General features: G+C 36.0%; 1 protein-coding gene and 1 non-coding gene across 2 annotated transcripts; one reads left to right on the top strand and one right to left on the bottom strand.

The window, feature by feature from the left end:
* The first annotated feature begins 7,352 nt into the window (after positions 1 to 7,352).
* On the top strand, positions 7,353 to 10,266 carry LOC107820801 (uncharacterized). The gene is made up of 3 exons (XM_016647142.2): positions 7,353 to 8,718; positions 8,925 to 9,006; positions 9,949 to 10,266. Exons 1-3 carry the CDS (start codon positions 7,940 to 7,942, stop codon positions 10,156 to 10,158), a joined length of 1,071 nt encoding a protein of 356 aa, XP_016502628.2. The 5' UTR covers positions 7,353 to 7,939; the 3' UTR covers positions 10,159 to 10,266.
* A 9,356-nt stretch (positions 10,267 to 19,622) lies between these two features.
* On the bottom strand, positions 19,623 to 19,729 carry LOC142181329 (small nucleolar RNA R71). The gene has a single exon (XR_012709996.1). It is a non-coding gene; the product is annotated as a small nucleolar RNA R71 (small nucleolar RNA).
* Positions 19,730 to 20,192: the final 463 nt, after the last annotated feature.

Raw genomic sequence — 20,192 nt, 5'->3', positions numbered from 1 at the left:
AGAACCTGATAGGATTTCGATGACTTCTCGCTATTATAATCTTCATTAGAAAAGGGAGAAGGCAACAGTTTCTGTAAATGCTACTTGTTGGACTCTTCCCGATTGCTGCTTGAAACAGTCACTGCACTCATTTCCCTCATCGCCGGTTGGTCTCCTCTTATTTGCTTGATTCCTTCAGGCATAAAAAATTTTCAACAACTGATGATATGTTGAGGGTACATCTTTTATCTCGTGCATCCACGGCCTTCCGAGAATTACTTTGTAACCTATATCGCTATCCACCACTTCAAATAGAGTAGTCTTTGTTACTTCTTCAGTGTGTGTGGGAAGCAAATCTCTCTTGGAGTTGTCACGCTTGTCGCCGGAATGATGTTCCCGGTTAACTTTTCTTGTTCCAGAACTCTCCATTGCATTATATTGGCTAAACTTCCTGGGTCAACCAAATCACGTTTAGTTTTGAAATCTAAAACATTGAGAGATATTACCAAAGCGTTGTTGTGTGGCAGAAGAAGTACGTTAGCATCCTCTTCCGTGAAGTTGCTATCATCTTCTGCAACTTCTCAAAGTCTCTTATTCTGAGTTGTCGATATCTTCATTTTCTATGCCGCTAAAAAGGTTACACCATTGACTTCGTTTCCTGCGAGGATCATGTTAATAGCCATCCAAGGTAAGCCTTCTGCTACCTTTGAAGGCTCTATATTGTCCTGGCTTTTGCTGTAGTTGTTCTTGGCTCCGTTACTTAAAAACTCCCTGAAATGGCCATTCTTCAACAATGTCGCCACCTCTTCGCGAATATATCGGCAATCCCCAGTTCTATGGCCGTGAGTTCCATAGTATTCACACCATAAACTGAGATCCCTCTTGCTAGGATCTGTCGGATTGGCTTCGGGAACCACACTTTTTTAACACTTATCATCGTTGATACCAACTCTACCAATCTGATGTTGAAGTTGTAATATGATAAAATGGGATATGCAGAGTCCGAGGCCTGTGACACCTCTTTCTCTTAAAACGACCTGTTATTCCGACCACGATCAGCTCTCCTATCGGGAATGACCCTATCCTATGTCTGAAACCCTTTGCTTCTGCGCCCATTGGTCCTCTCATGCGGTAGAAAGCAACCTCTAGAGGACCGCCGATCCTCATCGAAGTCGTTTTTAAACTTGTCCTGGCTTTTGTCCCGATCCTGTCCCTTAGCCGATACCGAAGACCCAAAGTGATCATCTTCTATCCTTATTTTTTATTCATAACGGTTATGGACATCTGCCCCTATAGTTACCTGAAACTCGAGCAGGCTCTCATTCAGTTTACGGGAGGCATAAGAACTCAGTGGATTTATACCCTTTGTGGATGTCTTAGTTTTCCACTCATTTGGAATATCCGATAGCAGCATCCTTTCTTTCTGGACCCGAATCACAAATTCTCGCAACATCTCGGATTCGCCCTGCGCAATTCTCAATATGTCTGCCTTTTTGGCCCGAACCTTCCTTGCTCTGGCATGGGCCTTAATGAATGAGTCTGCAAGCATTTCAAAAGAATCAATTGAATGCTCGGGTAAAAGAGAGTACCATGTCAGGTCCCCCTTTGTGAAGGTTTCACCAAACTTCTTCATCAAGACTGACTCAATCTCAAGTTGAGCCAAATCGTTTTCTTTTCACAACTATGGTGTAGATTGTGATGTGCTCTTGTGCATCCAAAGTCCCATCGTACTTCGGTATGTCCGACATTTTGAATCTTTTTGGAATTAACTCTGGTGCTGCACTTGGCTTAAACAGGAATTGCATGTACTTTCTTGTATCTAGACATTTTAACACTGGTGGTGCGCCCAAAATCTGATCCATCCGAGCGTGAACTCCTTCGCATTCTGATCCATTCATTTCTCTCATGAACCTCATGAGCTCGATTTTGAAAGGATCACTTTCATTGTTGTTCCCCAATCTGCTACCGGTCCCTCTAGCTTCATTTAAACTGACTTTGCCCCTTCGGGTGTTCATGTCGATTCACTGAGCCGTATTATTTATGGGAACACTAAGAGAGATTAATCCCCTTATATTTGCAGTATTGGAAGCACCTGTCAATGCTTGTTTCAATTCCATCCCCGATCCTATATCGAGAGGTAATCCATGATTGTTCTTTGTTGTTCCTTCAGGAGTTTGACCGTTTCTACGACATGTTCCTCCTCCCATCATTAGGAGTTGGTTCCCGCACATGCCGAGGATACTGTCCTTCACGAACCGGGGTCATCTCGTCCCCTTCGTTGTAGGCCTTGCTGATTGAGTCATCGCGCTAGGACTATTCTTCCCGCTCAACGGATGTTTCAACATCGTGTGTGTTGTTGACGTCATTGGCTGCCATATCTGATTTTTACTAAGGAAAGAACTGACACTTGTTAGCAATAAACGTATGGATTAAAGTGATTATGCAACTATCTATGCCATACGGTGAGCGCAAAATTGTTTATCCGTAAAACGGTACAATTGAATTTATAATGTGATTTATAGACAAACGAATTGATTTAACCCAAAATGATAAAGAAGTAAGGCTGAAATTAAACTTAGCGATTGAAATTAAAGAAGATAATAAGTCTGATTTTGAACTCAGCCTTTTCGAGAGCAAAAGTGAAAGTAAAGTTAAAGCAACGATGAAACTGTTAAAGTGAGAGCTTGAATAGTAAAGTATGAGAGCAAATAGTAAAGTATAGCTTCTCCATGTGGAATCTTTTATGTCTTTACAATGGCTGTTGACCCAACTATTTATTGTTCTACCTAGGGAAACAAGATCGTATGATCAAGCTCCTCTTTAAATGATTATAAAAAGGACCATTGATGAGGATGCAACAGTAGGCCTTAAATACAAATATTCTCTGTAATTGTTGCTCATTTAACATAGCAAATATTCTTTCATTGAATGTTGTCCGATGACAAATCTTTGAACTTCTACCGCTGACTACTTTCCCTTCAGAATCCATATGGTACCGGTCACACACATCGCATTCGGTACCAATTATTGACCACCTGTTATCGATCAATTTTACCCCATACAGTAGTAATAAGAGCTCAACATTAGTGAAGATGGGCGGCTCAGATTAGATCAAGGGAGAGTGATCAAACGGCAGAGATTATTATTGTTACTACTAAATACATCGTTGGGAGCACAGTCCAGGAGTTGTGATTCGGGTAAGTTCCAACTTCTTCCTCATACTTTCTATCTCTAATCCTTTTCTCCTCTTTCTCGATCTTTCTTCTTCCTCACCAGTTCTAATAATTCCTCTATCACCATTGCAGGAATTGGTTCGAGCTCAAGCTTGATTTTTCTCAATTAGGCTTAGCTTCTTCTTTTTATTACCACCAATTGATGTAATTGACTAAGAGTGTGAATCTTTTACAAATTCATTTCTTCAATTACCTTAACACGTGTAAACCATCTTGCAAGTTGCAACCTATCTACTAAGCAAACAAAAAAAAAGTAACAAAGTGCAAGTTGAAAATACTGATCCATAAACAGGGTGGAGGTAGAGTATGCCGTCGTGTTCATCTGAACCTAGTACTTTCGCCGCGAAGCATAAAGTTATGTGTAAAAATTTATTAAAAATGCAAGTTGAAAATGTTGATCCATAAACCTTGAATTATCATTGATAGACCTTATCCACTCGAAGAGCCTTAATGGTACCTCTATAATCTTGTTACGACATATAGCAAGTTATTTTAAATAAAATAATAGTAATAAATATGGTTAAAAAAACAGAAATTTTACAATCATGCATCAATTTGGGGTAAACAGATAAACTTTTGCTCATTATCGTGTCTCAATTTTCATGACATTGTGTTGTTTTTTGTTCTAAGATAGTCCACAACAGCAGCTATGGGAGGTTGTGCAAGGTCATCATCCTCTTTTCCCTCTTCTCCCTTTTCATGGTTTAAGACTTCAAATATAACTAAACTATTCTTATCTAGTTTCTCGAATGCAATTATAGCTTTATTTATGTCAATTCAATATGTTAATTACTAATCTTTTTCAAGCCAGTAATTTGAAACTTAGATTCTTATTAATTTTTAAGGGATATATAAATTCAACTATGAAAGAAGATCTATATATATTAGGATGAGTCATACATTATATTTAGGTAAATGTGATTTTACTTTATTCTTTTATCTAATTTCTTTTATATCTTGAGGTCAAAGATACCATTCTCAAGAAACTCTCTCCTAATTAATCTTACCTTCATTACAGAAGCGCACATGGTTTCGCACAGAAATGACAGAAAATAGCAAACCACGAGTTCTGTTCTCCATCCAAAACTGAATTAAATAACAAGCCAGATAAAGATAATGGGGCATCTCAAGATAATGAATTGCTTTTCGGCATCGGAAGTGAATTCCAAATTCAAAATTAATATATTCAGAATAAATGTAATCTCATTGTATGTATATATTATAAATAATTCAAGTCAAAAATAATAGTTGGTGCATTAAAATTTAATGAATTTGTCCAAAATTCGCCTCTTAGACAAGGGTACCTCCATCTATGGTAAAAAAAAAGGGTATTTGTTCTAAATTTTTTTTACTTTATTTGGATTTATTCTTTTACTTGAAAAAAGAATAGAATATTAACCATAATTATTTTACTATTCCTTAAAGAAAAATATAGGTCTCTTCCATATTTGACGGATTCCTTTCTTTGAGGAAAAAGTTGTGGCCACTATAAATTGAGAGACTTTCCTTCACACAACAACATAATAGCATCTGATCATCCACAATGTATTCCTTAAGAGAGTCTTATTTAGGGGGAGATTTTTCTCTCAATAGATTTTTTTCGTTTATATTAATTTTCTCATATGTAGGTCAATTGACCAAATCATATTAAATTATTATGCCTAATTTAGTATATGATTCTTTTGTCGTCTCATTTATCGTTCAAGGTTTGCATTGTTAGCTTCCGTATGATGCCTTGTTATTTTCGACCCCAACAAGTGGTATCAGAGCCAATTGTTGAAATGAGATTAAAGACAAGTCCAAGGCGAGTTCATATCAAGCAACGACCAATTTGACGATAATGAAGATTTTATCAACAAAAAAATGTCAAAAATACTACGCGTGTAGATAACATTTTCAACCAAATAGTTTCAAAACTCATGCTGCTGCATATTCAAAAACAAAAATTATTTAATATAATCCTACTCACTTTTAACATAGGCTCCATTTTTAACCCTACCCACTTTAAACGTAGGACTCTACTTTTAACTCTGTTCACTTTTAATGTAGGGGCTCCAATAGTTTTAATCAGTGCCTATTTTTAAAGCACGAGGCTCCAATTTTTAATCCATACATATTTTTAACTATCTCAAGCAGCAGTGATGAAGAATATATGAAGAAGGCGGATCAAGCATTATCAAGAAAATTCAGGTCAAGTGGGAGAATTGTTAGAAATTTGTCCTGATTTTCTTATATTATTTGAATTTATTCTTTTGCTTGAAGGAAGAGTAGAATATTAATCATAATTGTTTTACTTTTCCTAAAAGCAAAATATATATATCTTCCATATTTGACGGGTTCCTTTCTTAGAGGAACGTGTTGGCCTCTATAAATTGAGAGACCTTCTTTACAATAACATCCACAATATAGTCCTTAAGAGAGTCTTGTTTAGGGAGAGATTTTTCTCTCTATAATTTTTTTTTATATTAGTTTTCTTATGCGTAAGTCAATTGATCAAATCATATTAAATTATTATGTCTAGTTTAATATATATATATATATATATATATTTGTCGTCTCATTTATTGTTCAAGATTTACATTATTAACTTACGCATGACGTCTTGTTATTTTCGACCCAACATCATTGTCATCCTCATCAACCATCCCAATTTAATATTTTTCCAGAAATTGTACCACAAGAATACTCTAGGGAACAAATGCAACAGTCCCATGCCCATCCTGGCCATGTGAAATATCTCAGAATTTGTTTTTGTTTATTAGCAATATATATCTAATCCAACACTGCCAAAACTCGCGTACTGACATCTGCATTAAATATTGTACCCCCCAAGTGTCACTCCCATTTGATGTCTACAGCTGCCTTTGTTACCTAGCTACTAACCGTTACACCTAGAAATTTTATGTAAATGTCTACTTTTTCTATATATAGTGGAGCAGTGCCTTAAAATATTCGAAGAATCATTATTTATCTATGATTTTTTGGGTTACAGTGTCACTGAAACTATTCCCAAGATTCCATGGAGAGTGAAATAGTAGGAGGTAAGTTACAAAAACCCACTTACCCAACTGTGTATTTAGGAATAAAATGCACAACTTTCTAGGTAAAAGAGTTAGTACTTCAAATTTATTTTATTAATAATGCGTTTAATGTGATTTTTTTACTATCAATACTACATCCGGTCCATAATAAGTAGCTATTTTAACTTTGGCATACCCATTAAAAAAATACGAACCCCTAGAGAAAAAAGATGTATTTATTAAATTAACCTTAACTAATTATTATGTTGACACATTATAATATATAAATAAGGACAAATTTTGGAAAAAAGAAAATTAAATCCTTCTTGATTATGTAAATGAACACTTATTTTGAACCAAAATAAAAAGGTAAAATGGTTATTTATTGTGAATCGGAGAAAATATATTTTAGTCGGGTATAACAGATTATTAATTCATTATTCATGTTATTATATCAGGATTGATATGTAGAGTTCCTAATTGCTGCAAGTTAACTTAATCTAATAGGATACAGATTTTTTCTACTCAATATACAAATATAATTTTTTTTACAGAGGGGTGGGGAGGGGGGTTTATTTTCTTCACCTTTGTATTATTACAAATTTAACTTTTATATATTAATAATGTAAAATAATTTCTACATTATTATGTCACTTAAAAGAGTAACTATATGAAAAAATGAGATTAATGACCTAAAAACTAAGATATCTTTTACCTGCTAAAACATATTTAAATACATTAATATTATAAAAAAGAAGGGGAGCCTTGGCGTATTACCATGTGATCAGGAAGTCACGAGTTCGAGTTCATGGAAACAGTCTCTTGCAGAAATGCAGGGTAAGACGTAATTGGTAAATTTGCCTCCATGTGATTAGGAGGTCACGGGTTCGAACCGCGGAAACAACCTCTTGTAAAAATGCAGGGTATGGTTGCGTATGATAGACCCTAGTGGTTTGGCCCTTCCCCAGACTCCACACATAGCGGAAGTTTAGTGCGCCGGACTTCCCTTTATTAATATTATAAAAAAATTTGAGTTACCAGTATATATAATTTAAATCCTTAAATTATTAGGAGCAATTTTTTGGTGTGTACCATGCAAATGAAGATTATTTTACTAGAAAAGTTATCAGCAGAATACAGTGGATCTGAACTTGATATCTTTTAGCTCTGCCAGTCTCAAAAAATCATGGTTCCGAGGATTTAGTATTCCCTGCACTCTCTGCTTCGCTCTTCAGCTCCTCTTCAAGTTTGTTATGGTGCACTACTCTTTTTCCTCTTCTTTCTACTAAATGAACTCTTTTAGTAATTAACTCATTTTGCCAAATCTTGAATGAATTCAGTTGTTTGTCGTCTATACTTGAGGTTTTTTTTTCATTTAGTACACTGTTTAACTTTGCATATTAATTATTTCAGTGCTGCTTTTGAAGGTTTTGTTCTTTGTTTCAAACAGTGGATCCCATTTTCAGAACTAAACATAACAAAGTTCCTAGCTCATTGTTTCCTTAAACTTTATTCTGTTGCTTTGATTGATGAAAAATAGTGTCAAGCTGATGTTTCCCTTTGTTCTTCTTTCCTGCTACTTATAAAAAACTGAACTTTAGCACAAATCTTAAGTATCTAGATCTGCCTTTAAAATCCATTAGGCAAAAGTAATCAAGAAAAGGGGTGATTTTGTTGGGACTGTACAAGAAGTTGTGGTATATAAAAATGAGATCCATAGAGGACAAAGGATGCTTGAATTATGGACAAAAACAAGAGGTTGTAGGAGGAGGAAGCAATATGAATTTTGAGTTTCATAAAGGGAATGGAGTAAATCGTGCAACGACACACCATAGAACAGCAGCCTCAGGTAAACCAACACCATCAAAATGGGATGATGCACAAAAATGGTTAGTGAATCTTTCAAGAGGTGGAGGAGAAAAACACCAATCTAAAGCCACCCCTCGAAACTCGAATGCTGATGACTTAAGGTTGATTGCACCAGTTCCAAAGAAAGAGGACTATTCGAGTGGCGAGGAGGGAGATTCTAGTAGTATGATTCAATTTGAAGTGGAAACAAAGAAAGTTGATTGTGATGAATCAATATGGAGAATCAATAAGGCTTCTAATAACAACTCTGCCTCAGCTGTTCGATCGATATGTGTTAGGGACATGGGAACAGAAATGACACCAATTGCAAGCCAAGAACCATCAAGAACTGCCACTCCGATTAGAGCTACAACTCCAGCAGCAACAAGTCCAATATCCTCAGGATCTTCTACTCCTGTTAGGGGCCACAATGGGCTACTGCAGACTATAGAAAATGGTCAAACTGTTGCCACCACAGGTGAGAACAGGGGAAATGCAGGGACTACACGAATCGTTCGCGATGCAGAAGAAACTATTGACAATGAATTAGCAGCTAAGAAGGAAACTGAACCTGCAAATCCACTGGAAACTCGCGCAATGGCTTGGGATGAGGCTGAACGTGCCAAGTACATGGCCAGGTAATGTTCAAGATAGGCTGCTCTGTTGATTAAGAATTACTGTACATATATTTTTTCATTTCAATAACTTTTATCCAGCATTCAATAAAAGTGATTTTCATGCTTATTCGCTACATATAATCAGCTAATCTAAATGAGCCTGTTTGTACCACCCTTTCTTTCTGTTGATCATACGAGTAACAGCATACATATTGATTTATCTGCAGGTATAAGCGCGAAGAGGTGAAAATACAAGCTTGGGAAAATCATGAAAAGAGGAAAGCTGAAATGGAAATGAAAAGAATGGAGGTAATCAATCTTAATTCATTTTGACATGTCACTTTCTTTCACTTTGCATTAATGTTATTATGATATCTTTTATTCATAGATGACTGTTACTACCTAGAGTTTTGACTACATTTTTGGATTCGATCTTATTTTATCTTGCTGTTATTCCTACTTGTTGTAATTACCTTTTCTTTTTCAGCTATTCTCTAGCCGAGGGTTATCGGAAACAGCCTGTTTGCCCTTCCAGGGGTATGAATAAGGCGGCATACATCTTACCCTCCTCATACCCCACTTGTACTTTCTTTCATTTTAATTTTTACACATCTTGCTTGCGGCGGTGAGTAACTGATTTATTGTTAGTGGCAAATATAAGACATTAAGGGGTCGTTTGGTATGAGGTATAAGTAGAAATAGTGCTGGAGTCGTTTGGTACGAGGTATAAGTAGAAATAGTGATGGGATAAAAATTTAATACCATCTTAATACTTTGTTTGGTTAGCAAACATGAGATAAGTTATTCCGGGATTAAAATTAGTATCGGAATAACTTATACCTTGTAGGGGTGGGTAATTAGTGCCGGGATAACTTATATCTTCTTCTTATAAATTATGCAAATGTTATTTTTAATACAACATATCAAACAATGGATAAAAAATAATACCATAATAACTAATCTCAGCATAACCTATATCAAACGACCCCTAAGTATGTAGGTGCAGACTACCACCGCACTCACCATTCTTTGTTAAAGTAGGTGCGAACTTGATATCAATATACTTTTTGAAAATAATTAACTTACCGCTGCCGAGTACTTGTATCAATATACTTTTCACTTAACTTTACCACTTACAATAGTAAAGTTAGAAAATTATTTCTCTTCACATTAATTAAAGTCATTTTGATAGGTTAGTGTTGTCATTATAGTGGGTAATGTTGAGTGACTTTATTATTATATTGGGTACAGGTGAAGGCAGAAAGAATAAAAGCAAGGGCACAAGAGAAGTACACAAATAAGTTGGCATCAACAAGGAGAATAGCAGAGGAGAAAAGAGCCAACGCTGAAGCAAAGCTGAATGAAAAAGCTGTTAAGACTTCTGAAAAAGCAGATTACATAAGGAGGACTGGTCATCTTCCCTCCTCTTTCTCTTTTAAGTTACCTTCTTTCTGCTGGTAGCATCTTTCTTGTATAACTATAAACTATATTTAGTAACCAGGATTTGAAGCTACAGATTCGGAATTATTGTCCTTTTAACTTATTGAGTTATAAATTAATAATTTGTAGATATTTAATAAATTTTTTAAAATAAACTATATAAATTTTGGATCAAAGTTATTGGGTTCGATCAAGCTCGTAACCTAAACTCCAGCTTCGCGCTCCTGCACGCAGTCCACTACTAAAATATGTTAGAAATCATAAAATTTTGATGGAATTTCGACGGCAAAGAAGTTGTGGAAATTAAGCTCGTCCAAAAATAGAGGCGCATCCAGAATATGAAGCTTATGGGTTCGGTTTTTCAATCAGTATAAGCTACTAGGTTTTAAATTAATAATTTGTATATATTCAATGGATTTCTTAAGACAAATATAGGGATTAAACTAAAGCTATTGAGTTTGGCCGAACCCGCAACCGCAAGGCTAGCTCCGCCCCTGCGAAAAAGGATTCGACAACTTTCCAGTGACACTACTGGTTGGTGAGTTATTAAACTTTTCGACAGGATGCCATCTGACGTTTTAATTCAATCACGAACTTTTGGTAGTTAATTTCAAAAGGTAATTAAACGTTAAAGAGGCAACTAATCCAGGTATATGTTAGGATTAGGAAACGGCGGTCTGAAGGAGATGAAATGAGAAGCTTTAAGATAAATAAGGGGGTAATAAGAGAGGACACGTGGCAAGTGGAGGAGATAGTTAATAATAGATCAATGGCCTAGATAAGAAGATAAACAACGTCTGAGATCAAAGTATAATTTTATCCAAGGGTGCAGAATTTAGAAGCAGTTAGAGACTTGGATTGTTATAACAGAACTGGGTTGGTCCAACTAATTCAGTTTTGGACTGGTATTCATTTCCCTCTCTTTCTCTCTCGTTTCTTCACTCAATTCTCTCTCTTCTTCTTCTTCTTCTTCTTTCTTCATCTCCTAATTCTTTCTTCTGTTTTCAGGTTGAATTCATCAATGGAGTTGCAGATTAATTCTCTAGATTTGTAATTTCCATTGTAATTTCAACAGACTTGTAATAATCATTCGATTGGCTACTGAATTCTAATAAAGTTCACTATCATTTCTCAATTGTTCATACTATTACAATTCCAAATTAGTAAGTCCATTAAATTGGTATCAGAGCCATTTCCTGGCCAAATTACGATAACAGGAGCAGAAACAAGATCTAAATCTACAGATGAATCAGTCAAAAAGTTGGAAGCTCAATTACAAAGTTACATGATATCTAATGATTCAATGATTGATGAATTAGGTAACAAAATTGATAAGTTGTTGGAGAAGATGATCGCGCCACAAGGAGGAATCCTGGGGAGTGCACCAGCTGAAGGAATGCAGATTATGGGGTCTGGTAATCGTGCTCGAGCTAGAGAAAATGGTGAACCTTCATTTGGTCGATCTCAAGGGAACTTCTCTCATTCCAAGTGGGAAATCCCATATTTTGAGGAGTAGATCCTTGTGCCTGGTTGCGTAAATGTGAGAGGTACTTTCAGTACAATCGCATAACTGATCCACAGCAGAAACTGGAGGAAGTTGTACTTCACCTTAACGGTAAGGCAGAATCCTGGTTCTTTTCCTATCATGTTAGCAAGGGTATAGTTAGGTGGACAGATTTTACCACAGAAATCTGTAACAGATTTGAAGGAGCAACTAACAGTAAACTGAATCTTATTGGTGAATTTAAAAACAGAGAACAAAAAGGGACTTTTAATGAATATCTGGAGCAATTTGAGGACTTGAAGGCTTGGGTGTTGATTAGGAATCCAACTATACCTGAGAATTTCTTCTTAGAGTTTTTCATTGAAGGGCTCAAGGAAGAAATTAGACATTTTGTTAATCTGCTAGAACCATACTCATTCAGTAAGGGTGTGGAGAAGGCTAGACATCAGGAGAATGTGATAGAGTTCTTGAACAAGAAGGAAAAAGCACAAAAAAATATGGGTTTTAACTACAAATTACTCTTCCCAGACCATTAGAGTACCTAATAACTCAGTGGGTAATCAAAGTCAAGTGTGGGGAAAACTATCATCCTGGACATCAATGCAAACAGAGATAATTAAATGATATCTCTGCTACCACTGATCAAGAGGCCAATGAGCCAGGTGAAGTAGGGATTGAAGAAGCATAGCCATACTTACAGGATGAGGAAGTAGTTGATGAGGCAATTAGTCTAAATGTCTTGTCAGGGACCGAGGTTCCTAATACTATCAAACTAGGAGGTGAGTCTAAGAAGAATAATATGTCAATTTTGTTGGACTCAGGGAGTACACACGGTTTCTTAGACATAGAAACTGCCAGGAAAATAGGATGTGCTATCAAGGAGACTTCTCCTATGAGGGTTACTGTGGCTAATGAAAATCATGTGATGAGTTATCACACTTGTTCCATCTTTAAATGGAAGATTCAAGGTGTGGAGTTTGAAGATTCGATGAGATTGATTAGATTGGGAGGGAATGAAATGATTCTAAGAGGTGACTGAATGAAAAACACAACCCTGTACTCCTAGATTTTATAGAGTACAAGGTTGACGTGACTCACAAGGGGAAAAGAGTAAAGTTAAAAGGGATTTACAACCAAGGGGAGCTGAAAAGTATGTCTGCTTATGAGGTGAAACAGCTACTCAAAATGGGGAAGACAGTTTGGGCTCATCTCTTCACTATTTTAGCTATAGAAGAGCAAAAGAAAGGGGAAATACCTGCAAAAATCAGCACAATCCTCCATCAGTTTGTTGATGTATTTGCTGAGCCTACTTCCCTACCCCTAAGAGGAATCATGACCATCATATTCCCCTGAAATCAGATGCAAATCCAGTCAGTATCAGGCCATACAGATATAATTTTTTTCAAAAAAATGAAATAGAGAAACAAGTCAATGAAATGCTGCATAATAGTCTAATACAACCCAGTCATTCACATTTTTCTTCTCATGTGCTATTAGTTAAGAAGAAAGATGGTAGTTGGAGGTTTTGTATTGATTATAGAGAATTGAATAACATGACCATTAAGGATAAATTTCCAATTTCTTTAGTGGAAGACCTAATGAATGAGCTATGTGGATCAAATGTGTATTCTAAGATTGACGTAAGGGCAGGCTATCACCAAATCGGAATGAGGGAGGGTGATATATACAAAACTGCATTTAGAACTCACTTGGGCCATTATGAGTTCAGGGTCATGCTTTTGGCTTGACCAATGCACCTGCCACCTTCCAATCTTTAATGAATCATGTATTTCAGCCCTATTTGAGAAAGTTTGTCTTGGTATTTTTTTATGACATATTAGTCTACAGTCCTTCTATATCATCTAGTGTCATTCATCTCAGAAAGGTGTTGGAGACATTAAGAACTGAACAACTCTTGCTAAGTTGTCCAAATATTCTTTTGGGCAACCTAAGGTGGATTACTTGGGTCACATTATCACTGGTGAAGGAGTTTCTACTAACCCCTCTAAGATTGAGGCCATGTCTAAATGGCCTATTCCTAATTCAGTTAAGGCCTTGAGGGGGTTCCTAGGATTGACAGGATATTACAGGAGGTTTATCAAGTCATATGGAATCATTATCTAATAACTGATAAACTTGTTGAGGAAAAATGCCTTCCTGTGGAATCCAGAGGCTGAACAAGCATTTTTCAGCTTAAGAAAGCTACGACAACAGCCCATGTACTAACATTAGCAGACTTCACTAAACCATTCAGTATTGAAACTGATGCTTGTGATAAGGGAATGGGTGCAGTGTTAATGCAGGAAGGCAGACCTATTGCCTTCTTTATTAAAGCTTTAGCCCCTAGGCACATAGGGTTATCTACCTATGAGAAGGAGTACATGGCTGTATTATCTGTTGTTGACAGGTGGAGACACTACCTACAAGGGAGTCATTTTATTATAAAAATTGATCATCACAGTTTGAAATATTTGTTGGAGCAAAGAGTGACTACTGCATTACAGCAAAAAGGTATAACCAAGTTACTTGGGTTAGACTATGAGATACAGTACAAAAGAGGAGCTGAAAGAGAGTAGCAGATGCATTGTCTAGAAGACAAGAGGAAAAGTCTGAATTGTGTGCTATTTCTACTGTGGAGCCTACATGGATGAAAGAGATTGAGATGAGTTGTGAGCATGATCTCATGGCAACACAACTCATAACTGAGTTGATCACAACACCTGGGGCCAAACCTAAATATACTTTAACTCAAGGAGTTATCCGGTTTGAAAGGAAGATTTTTGTGGGCAGAGGAGTTAATCTGAGACTGAAGATTTTTGAGGCCTTACACTTATCTCCCTTAGGGGGTCATTCTGGGCAGCAAGGGACCTATAAAAAGGTTCAAGCTATTTTCTACTGGCCTAATATGAGAGCTGATATTAATAAATGGGTGTCTGAATGTGACACTTGTCAAAGGGTCAAGACTGAAAATGTGCATCCTACGGGGCTTTTGCAACCACTTTCTATTCTTAAGTTTCCTTAGCAAGACATAGCCATGGATTTTATTTAAGGGCTGCCTTCCCCGACTCAGAAGAATGCTATCCTGGTTGTTATTGACAAACTCACTAAATATGGTTATTTTCTGGCCTTAAAACACCTTTATGCAGCCAAGGATGTGGCCAGTCTTTTCTTGAAGGAGATTTATAAACTCTATGGTCTTCCAAAGACCATAGTATCAAACAAAGATCTTATTTTTACTACTTAATTTTGGCAGCAGCTGTTTAAGACCTTGGGCACTAAACTTACAATGACTACTGCCTACCATCCACAAACAGATGGGCAGACTGAAAGACTTAATCATTACTTGGAATCCTATCTTAGATCTATGGTATTCTCTGAGCCTAAACAATGGGTTACATGGCTTCCATTGTCTGAGTGGTGGTACAAAACCAACCACTACAACTCCTTAAAGACTACCCTTTTTCAGGCTCTTTATGGATTTGCCCCACCCCAGATTCTGTTGGGTTCCCTTCCCTAGTCCTCACATTCACAGGTTGGAGCATGTATTGCACAAAGACAACAGATGCTACATCAGCACAAGGAGAATTTAGTACAGGCCCAAGCCCGTATGAAGTTCTACACAGATAAGAATAGGACTGATAGAGTCCTCAACGAAGGCGACCTTGTCTACCTTAAGATTCAACCTTATACACAAACGTCTATGGCGATGCGGAAGAACTTGATACTATGTGCTAAGTACTAGGGGCCTTAAATAGTATTGAAAAGAGTAGGGTTAGTCGCTTACCGGTTAGATCTGCCTCCAGGTTCATAGATTCATCCCGTCTTCCATATCTTTCAACTGAAGCGTCGAGTCGGACCTTCGATAATGCCCAGCCTTCAACCACCAGTATGTGACAACGAGGGTCGTGTTCTTGTACAGCCACTATCCATTTTGAAACGTCGGATGGTGAAGTTTAATAATGCTATTGCAGTTAAGGTGTTAGTCCATTGGACTAATCTAAGTATCGATGAGGCAACTTGGGAAGATTGGGGGTATATTAAAGGCCAATTCCCAGCATTTGCAGCTCAGTTCTGACCTTGAGGACAAGGTTGATTTCAACGAGGAGGTATTGTTAGGATTAGGAAACGGCGGTCTGAAGGAGATGAAATGAGAAGCTTTAGGGTAAATAAGGGGGTAATAAGAGAGGACACATGGCAAGTGGAGGAGATAGTTAATAATATATCAATGGCCTAGATAAGAAGATAAACCAACATCTGAGATCAAAGTACAATTTTATCCAAGGGTGCAGAATTTAGAAACAGTTAGAGACTTGGGCTGTTATAACAGAACTGGGCTGGCCCAACTAATTCAGTTTTGGACTGGTATTCATTTCCCTCTCTTTCTCTCTCGTTTCTTCTCTCAATTCTCTCTTCTTCTTCTTTCTTCATCTCCTAATTCTTTCTTTTGTTTTCAGATTGAATTCATCAATGGAGTTGCAGAATAATTCTCTAGATTTGTAATTTTCATTGTAATTTCAACAGATTTGTAATAATCATTCGATTGGTTACTGAATTCTAATAAAGTTCACTATCATTTCTCAATTGTTCATACTATTCAATTCCAAATTAGTAAGTCCATTACAATATATGCCACATGCTTACTTTTTTCGTTTTTTGGTGCTTTTTCTAGCCTTTAGATATGCTAATCTTTTAGGGAAAGTTTAAACATTGATAGAGGAAAAACCTGTTCATCAGTGTTTACTCCCTGATCAGTAAAAGGGTTCAAGAAATTTTAACATTTTTCTCTCATAATTCTTGAATGGAACGCACTTGACATTTAAAAAGCTTCCCTATCTCCTACTTAGAGCCGGTTTAGCTAAACTGTCAAAAGTTATTTATTTTAAAATTAATTTTTTTTCAAAAATATTTTTCGAAAAAGTACTTTTGGAGATTAGCAGTTTATGTTTGGCCAAATTGTTTGAGAAGTATATTTTGCGATATTTGATAAGAAAATTGTATTTGGTCAATCTTTCCAAAAAACTTTTGAGTATCAAATTACGATAAAAAAGAGTAAATGTTTAGTTTACAATTAGCATTATCTAAAAAAGAAAATTTAATATTTATTATACAAAATATAATAATTATTTGATTAAAGTATAAAATATAAAGTAATATATATTAAAATTTTAATTAATATAAAATAGAAGAATATAAAGCAATAATATTGGTAGGAACATGTGTGCTTACAAGTTACATGTATGAAAAACACTATCAATTCTTGAGAAAACAACAAATTATGTAGTATTGCATTCTGTCAAATTATACTATATGCATGCACGCCAAAACAAATTACAAACTGGAGATTATATAATATTAGTATACTACAAAATAAAAAAATAATTATTACCTTATGAAGAAAATGAGTAAATTTTGGTGATTAGACTTGTTATTTCAAAGAGTAATAGGAGACGAAGAAAAGAATAAATGACACAAAGACAAAAGAAGAGATCTATTATAGTAAAAAGATTATTCCAAATAGGAATAAGAGAAGAAGAATAAAAATATGGGAAGACATTTTTGTTTTGAAAAAATTAATTTATTAATTCAGCTTCTTGGAAGAAGCTAGAATTTATAGCTTTTTCCCAAAAGCAAAAATACTGTTTCTGCAACTGCTCAAAAACACTTTTATACTTTAGTCAAACACCTCATATTTTCAAATACGTACTTCTTTTGGCAAAACAAAAAATATTTTGACCTCCCAAAAGCTTGGTCAGACAGACTCTTAATGTAAAAGGCTTTTAACATTTTTCTATTACACTAACTAAGGTACAACCTTGATGGTCCTTGTTAATTTAGAATCACCGGAAGGCAAAGACGGAGACAAGCTTCTACAAAGGGAAAAATATATTCACAAAATAAATAATTTTCAAAATAGACCCCACATTTATAAACAATATAATTAACTTGAAATAAGAAATAAAGCGTTGTAAATTTTTGCAGTTCAAACCTAAACGCACATAAAAATTAAGTCGTAATGAACTAATGATAGACCGATATCTTTTGTTCAAAATATAGGTACCAGAGGTATGTATTTTACCCGAAATTTCTTTTTTCTTTTTTCATAACATTGTTTAAGTTTTGGATATTCAACTTAAAATATGTATATTTATATGCATATTGCCTCGTATATTAATCATATTTCGTGGATTTCAGATGTGTAATGTAATAATATATTCTAATTCGTGGTATTTTTATGCGTAGGAGTCACCCGAAAGCAATGTGGGACGAAAGCACACAAGTTGAAGCGAAAAGAGAACAAAAGAAGAAAATGACCCGGTGTAGCGTCTAGGCCAGCGCGTCGCGCTGCCTGGGGCGCAAAGTACAATTCCAAATTTTTGAGGTCAGCGTGACAGACTACCCTAGACACTGGCTGACGAGAATTCTCCTACTTCGGCATGGGACAAGGTCTTTCGTTCCTACACATCCTAACTTGTATAAGAAGAAGTCTAAACTTATTTTGAAGGGAGAGACGCTACTATGAGAGGAAAACACACACACGAAATACTCGGAAGCAAGGACTCTCAGTGTTTCTTCATCTTTCTTAGTATTTTCAACTATTCAACACTTGTGAAATTATTTAACTTTGTCATGAGTGGATAAAACCCATAAGTTCTGGGGTTATGATTTAGCCATGAATATTGTTGTTCGAAGTTGATTTTACCTTGATTATAGTTTGCTAATATATGGTTGTTTTTTGAATTCTGTGATTAATTGTTTGATTGTCTGGCCAACAGTTAGGTTCTATTTACTATCTATGTTATGCTTAGGAAAACTATATCTAGATTAGAGAAAAATTGAAGAAGGCATCATCTTAACTCTGAGTGAAGGGGGCGAATTTATGGTTAGGATAGGAATATACCTAATTACCATACTTAATTGAATATTGTAATCTTAATGTGTTCTTAATAGATTGATTTCATAGGAATATAGACATTAATCTATTTTGAATAGGCGAGTAGTAATTCGAGAGAATGCTACAAGAGCAATTTCTCGATTAATTAACAACTATGAGCGAATTGTATGAAAAAAAGAGTTAACTAGAACGCAATATTATTAGTAAATCGATCACAACTTCGGAATGTTTATCTCTAATGAATTCTCAACAACCATTTTCTTCTTGCTTAATTAGTTAATTGTTACATTCATTGCTCAGTTATAATCACACCATTCAACTCTGACTGACTCGACTAAACAACAATTTTAGTGAAATTAGTAGGTAGTTAACACAAGTCTCTATGGGTTCGACACTCTACTTATCATTATATTACTTGTTGACTACGTATACATGCGTGTGCATTTGGGAGCAACAAGTTTTAGGTGTCATTGCCGGGGGACTTGAATATTGACTACTTTACTAGCTTTTACTTTCGTTGTCTATTTCATCAAGTCTAACATTTCTCATTGATTGATATGATCTTAGGAACTTTGATTGAATGCAAATGGTCAGGAGCCAAGATAGACTTCAAGGTTTTGACCTCGAACCTGAGCGAACATTTCACATGAGGTTGAGAGAAGCAAGGGACACAAATAATCTTCGGGCACTTGTTCAACTACCTGTGGACATGGCAGACGAGCAACATATGGTTGTTCAGGAGGTGTCGATACCTAGCATTGCTAATGTCACCTCCAGCATCGTGAAGCCTAGAATCACGAGGCATTTTGAGCTTAAATAGAGCATGATCTAGTTGCTACATGCAAATAGGCTATTTATAGATCTTCCACATGAGGATCCACAACAACACATTCTGAACTTTTTGGAGATTAGTGATAATTATATCACTAATAGAGTCACCCCAGACTATATGAGGCTCACACTGCTTCCATTCTCTCTCTTGGACGAAACAAAAGGTGGTTGAAGGTGGAACCAGCTAACTCTATTACATCATGGAATGATCTGGCTAGAAAAGTTTTGGCACGGTTCTTCCCCTCAGGCAAAACTGCAAAAATCAGAAGTAAGATAGTTGTTTTTAAATAGAAGTCGGACGAGTCTTTATATTCAGCTTGGGAGAGGTTCAAGGGGCTGCTTATAGATTGTCCTCGTCACAACTAGACGAACGAAGTATTGGCTCATACATTCATTGAAGGGATACATCTAAAGACAAAAATTATGGTCGATGCTGTTGCGGGAGGCCAAGTGTTGGAGAAATTCTTTGATGAAATTTATGCATTATTGAATAGATTCTCCAAAAGTAATTCTGGTTAGCAAGGAGATATGGGTAGACACACAGTTCAAAAATTTGCAGCGGTCCTCGAGTTAGATGTCGTTTCTGCATTATCAGTGCAAGTTGCCACATTGGACAATAAAGTCAATAAGATGACCTTGGTTATCAATAAGCAATAAGCTCAGCCAGTGTAGCATGTTCAGATATTTTGTGAAGTATGCGGAGAGGGTCACACGAGCGATCTATACCCAGCAAATCTAGAGTCTGGATGTTTTGTATGTAATGCAAATTGAGGCCAGACAAATCAGTATGGGAACATTTACAATCCTAACTGGAAAAACCATCCAAAC

Source organism: Nicotiana tabacum, chromosome 5, assembly GCF_000715075.1.
Source record: "Nicotiana tabacum cultivar K326 chromosome 5, ASM71507v2, whole genome shotgun sequence".
Classification (NCBI taxonomy): domain Eukaryota; kingdom Viridiplantae; phylum Streptophyta; class Magnoliopsida; order Solanales; family Solanaceae; genus Nicotiana; species Nicotiana tabacum.
The sequence above is the reverse complement of the archived record's forward strand: the minus strand, read 5'-3'. Positions and strand labels throughout refer to the sequence as shown.

Bases quoted from the DNA above. Each gene is read 5' to 3' on its own strand.
- LOC107820801 (XM_016647142.2), top strand. From the start codon at position 7,940: ATGAGATCCATAGAGGACAAAGGATGCTTGAATTATGGACAAAAACAA. The intron at 8,719-8,924 runs GTAATGTTCAAG...ATTTATCTGCAG, and splicing joins CGTGCCAAGTACATGGCCAG to GTATAAGCGCGAAGAGGTGA. The intron at 9,007-9,948 runs GTAATCAATCTT...TATTGGGTACAG, and splicing joins TGGAAATGAAAAGAATGGAG to GTGAAGGCAGAAAGAATAAA.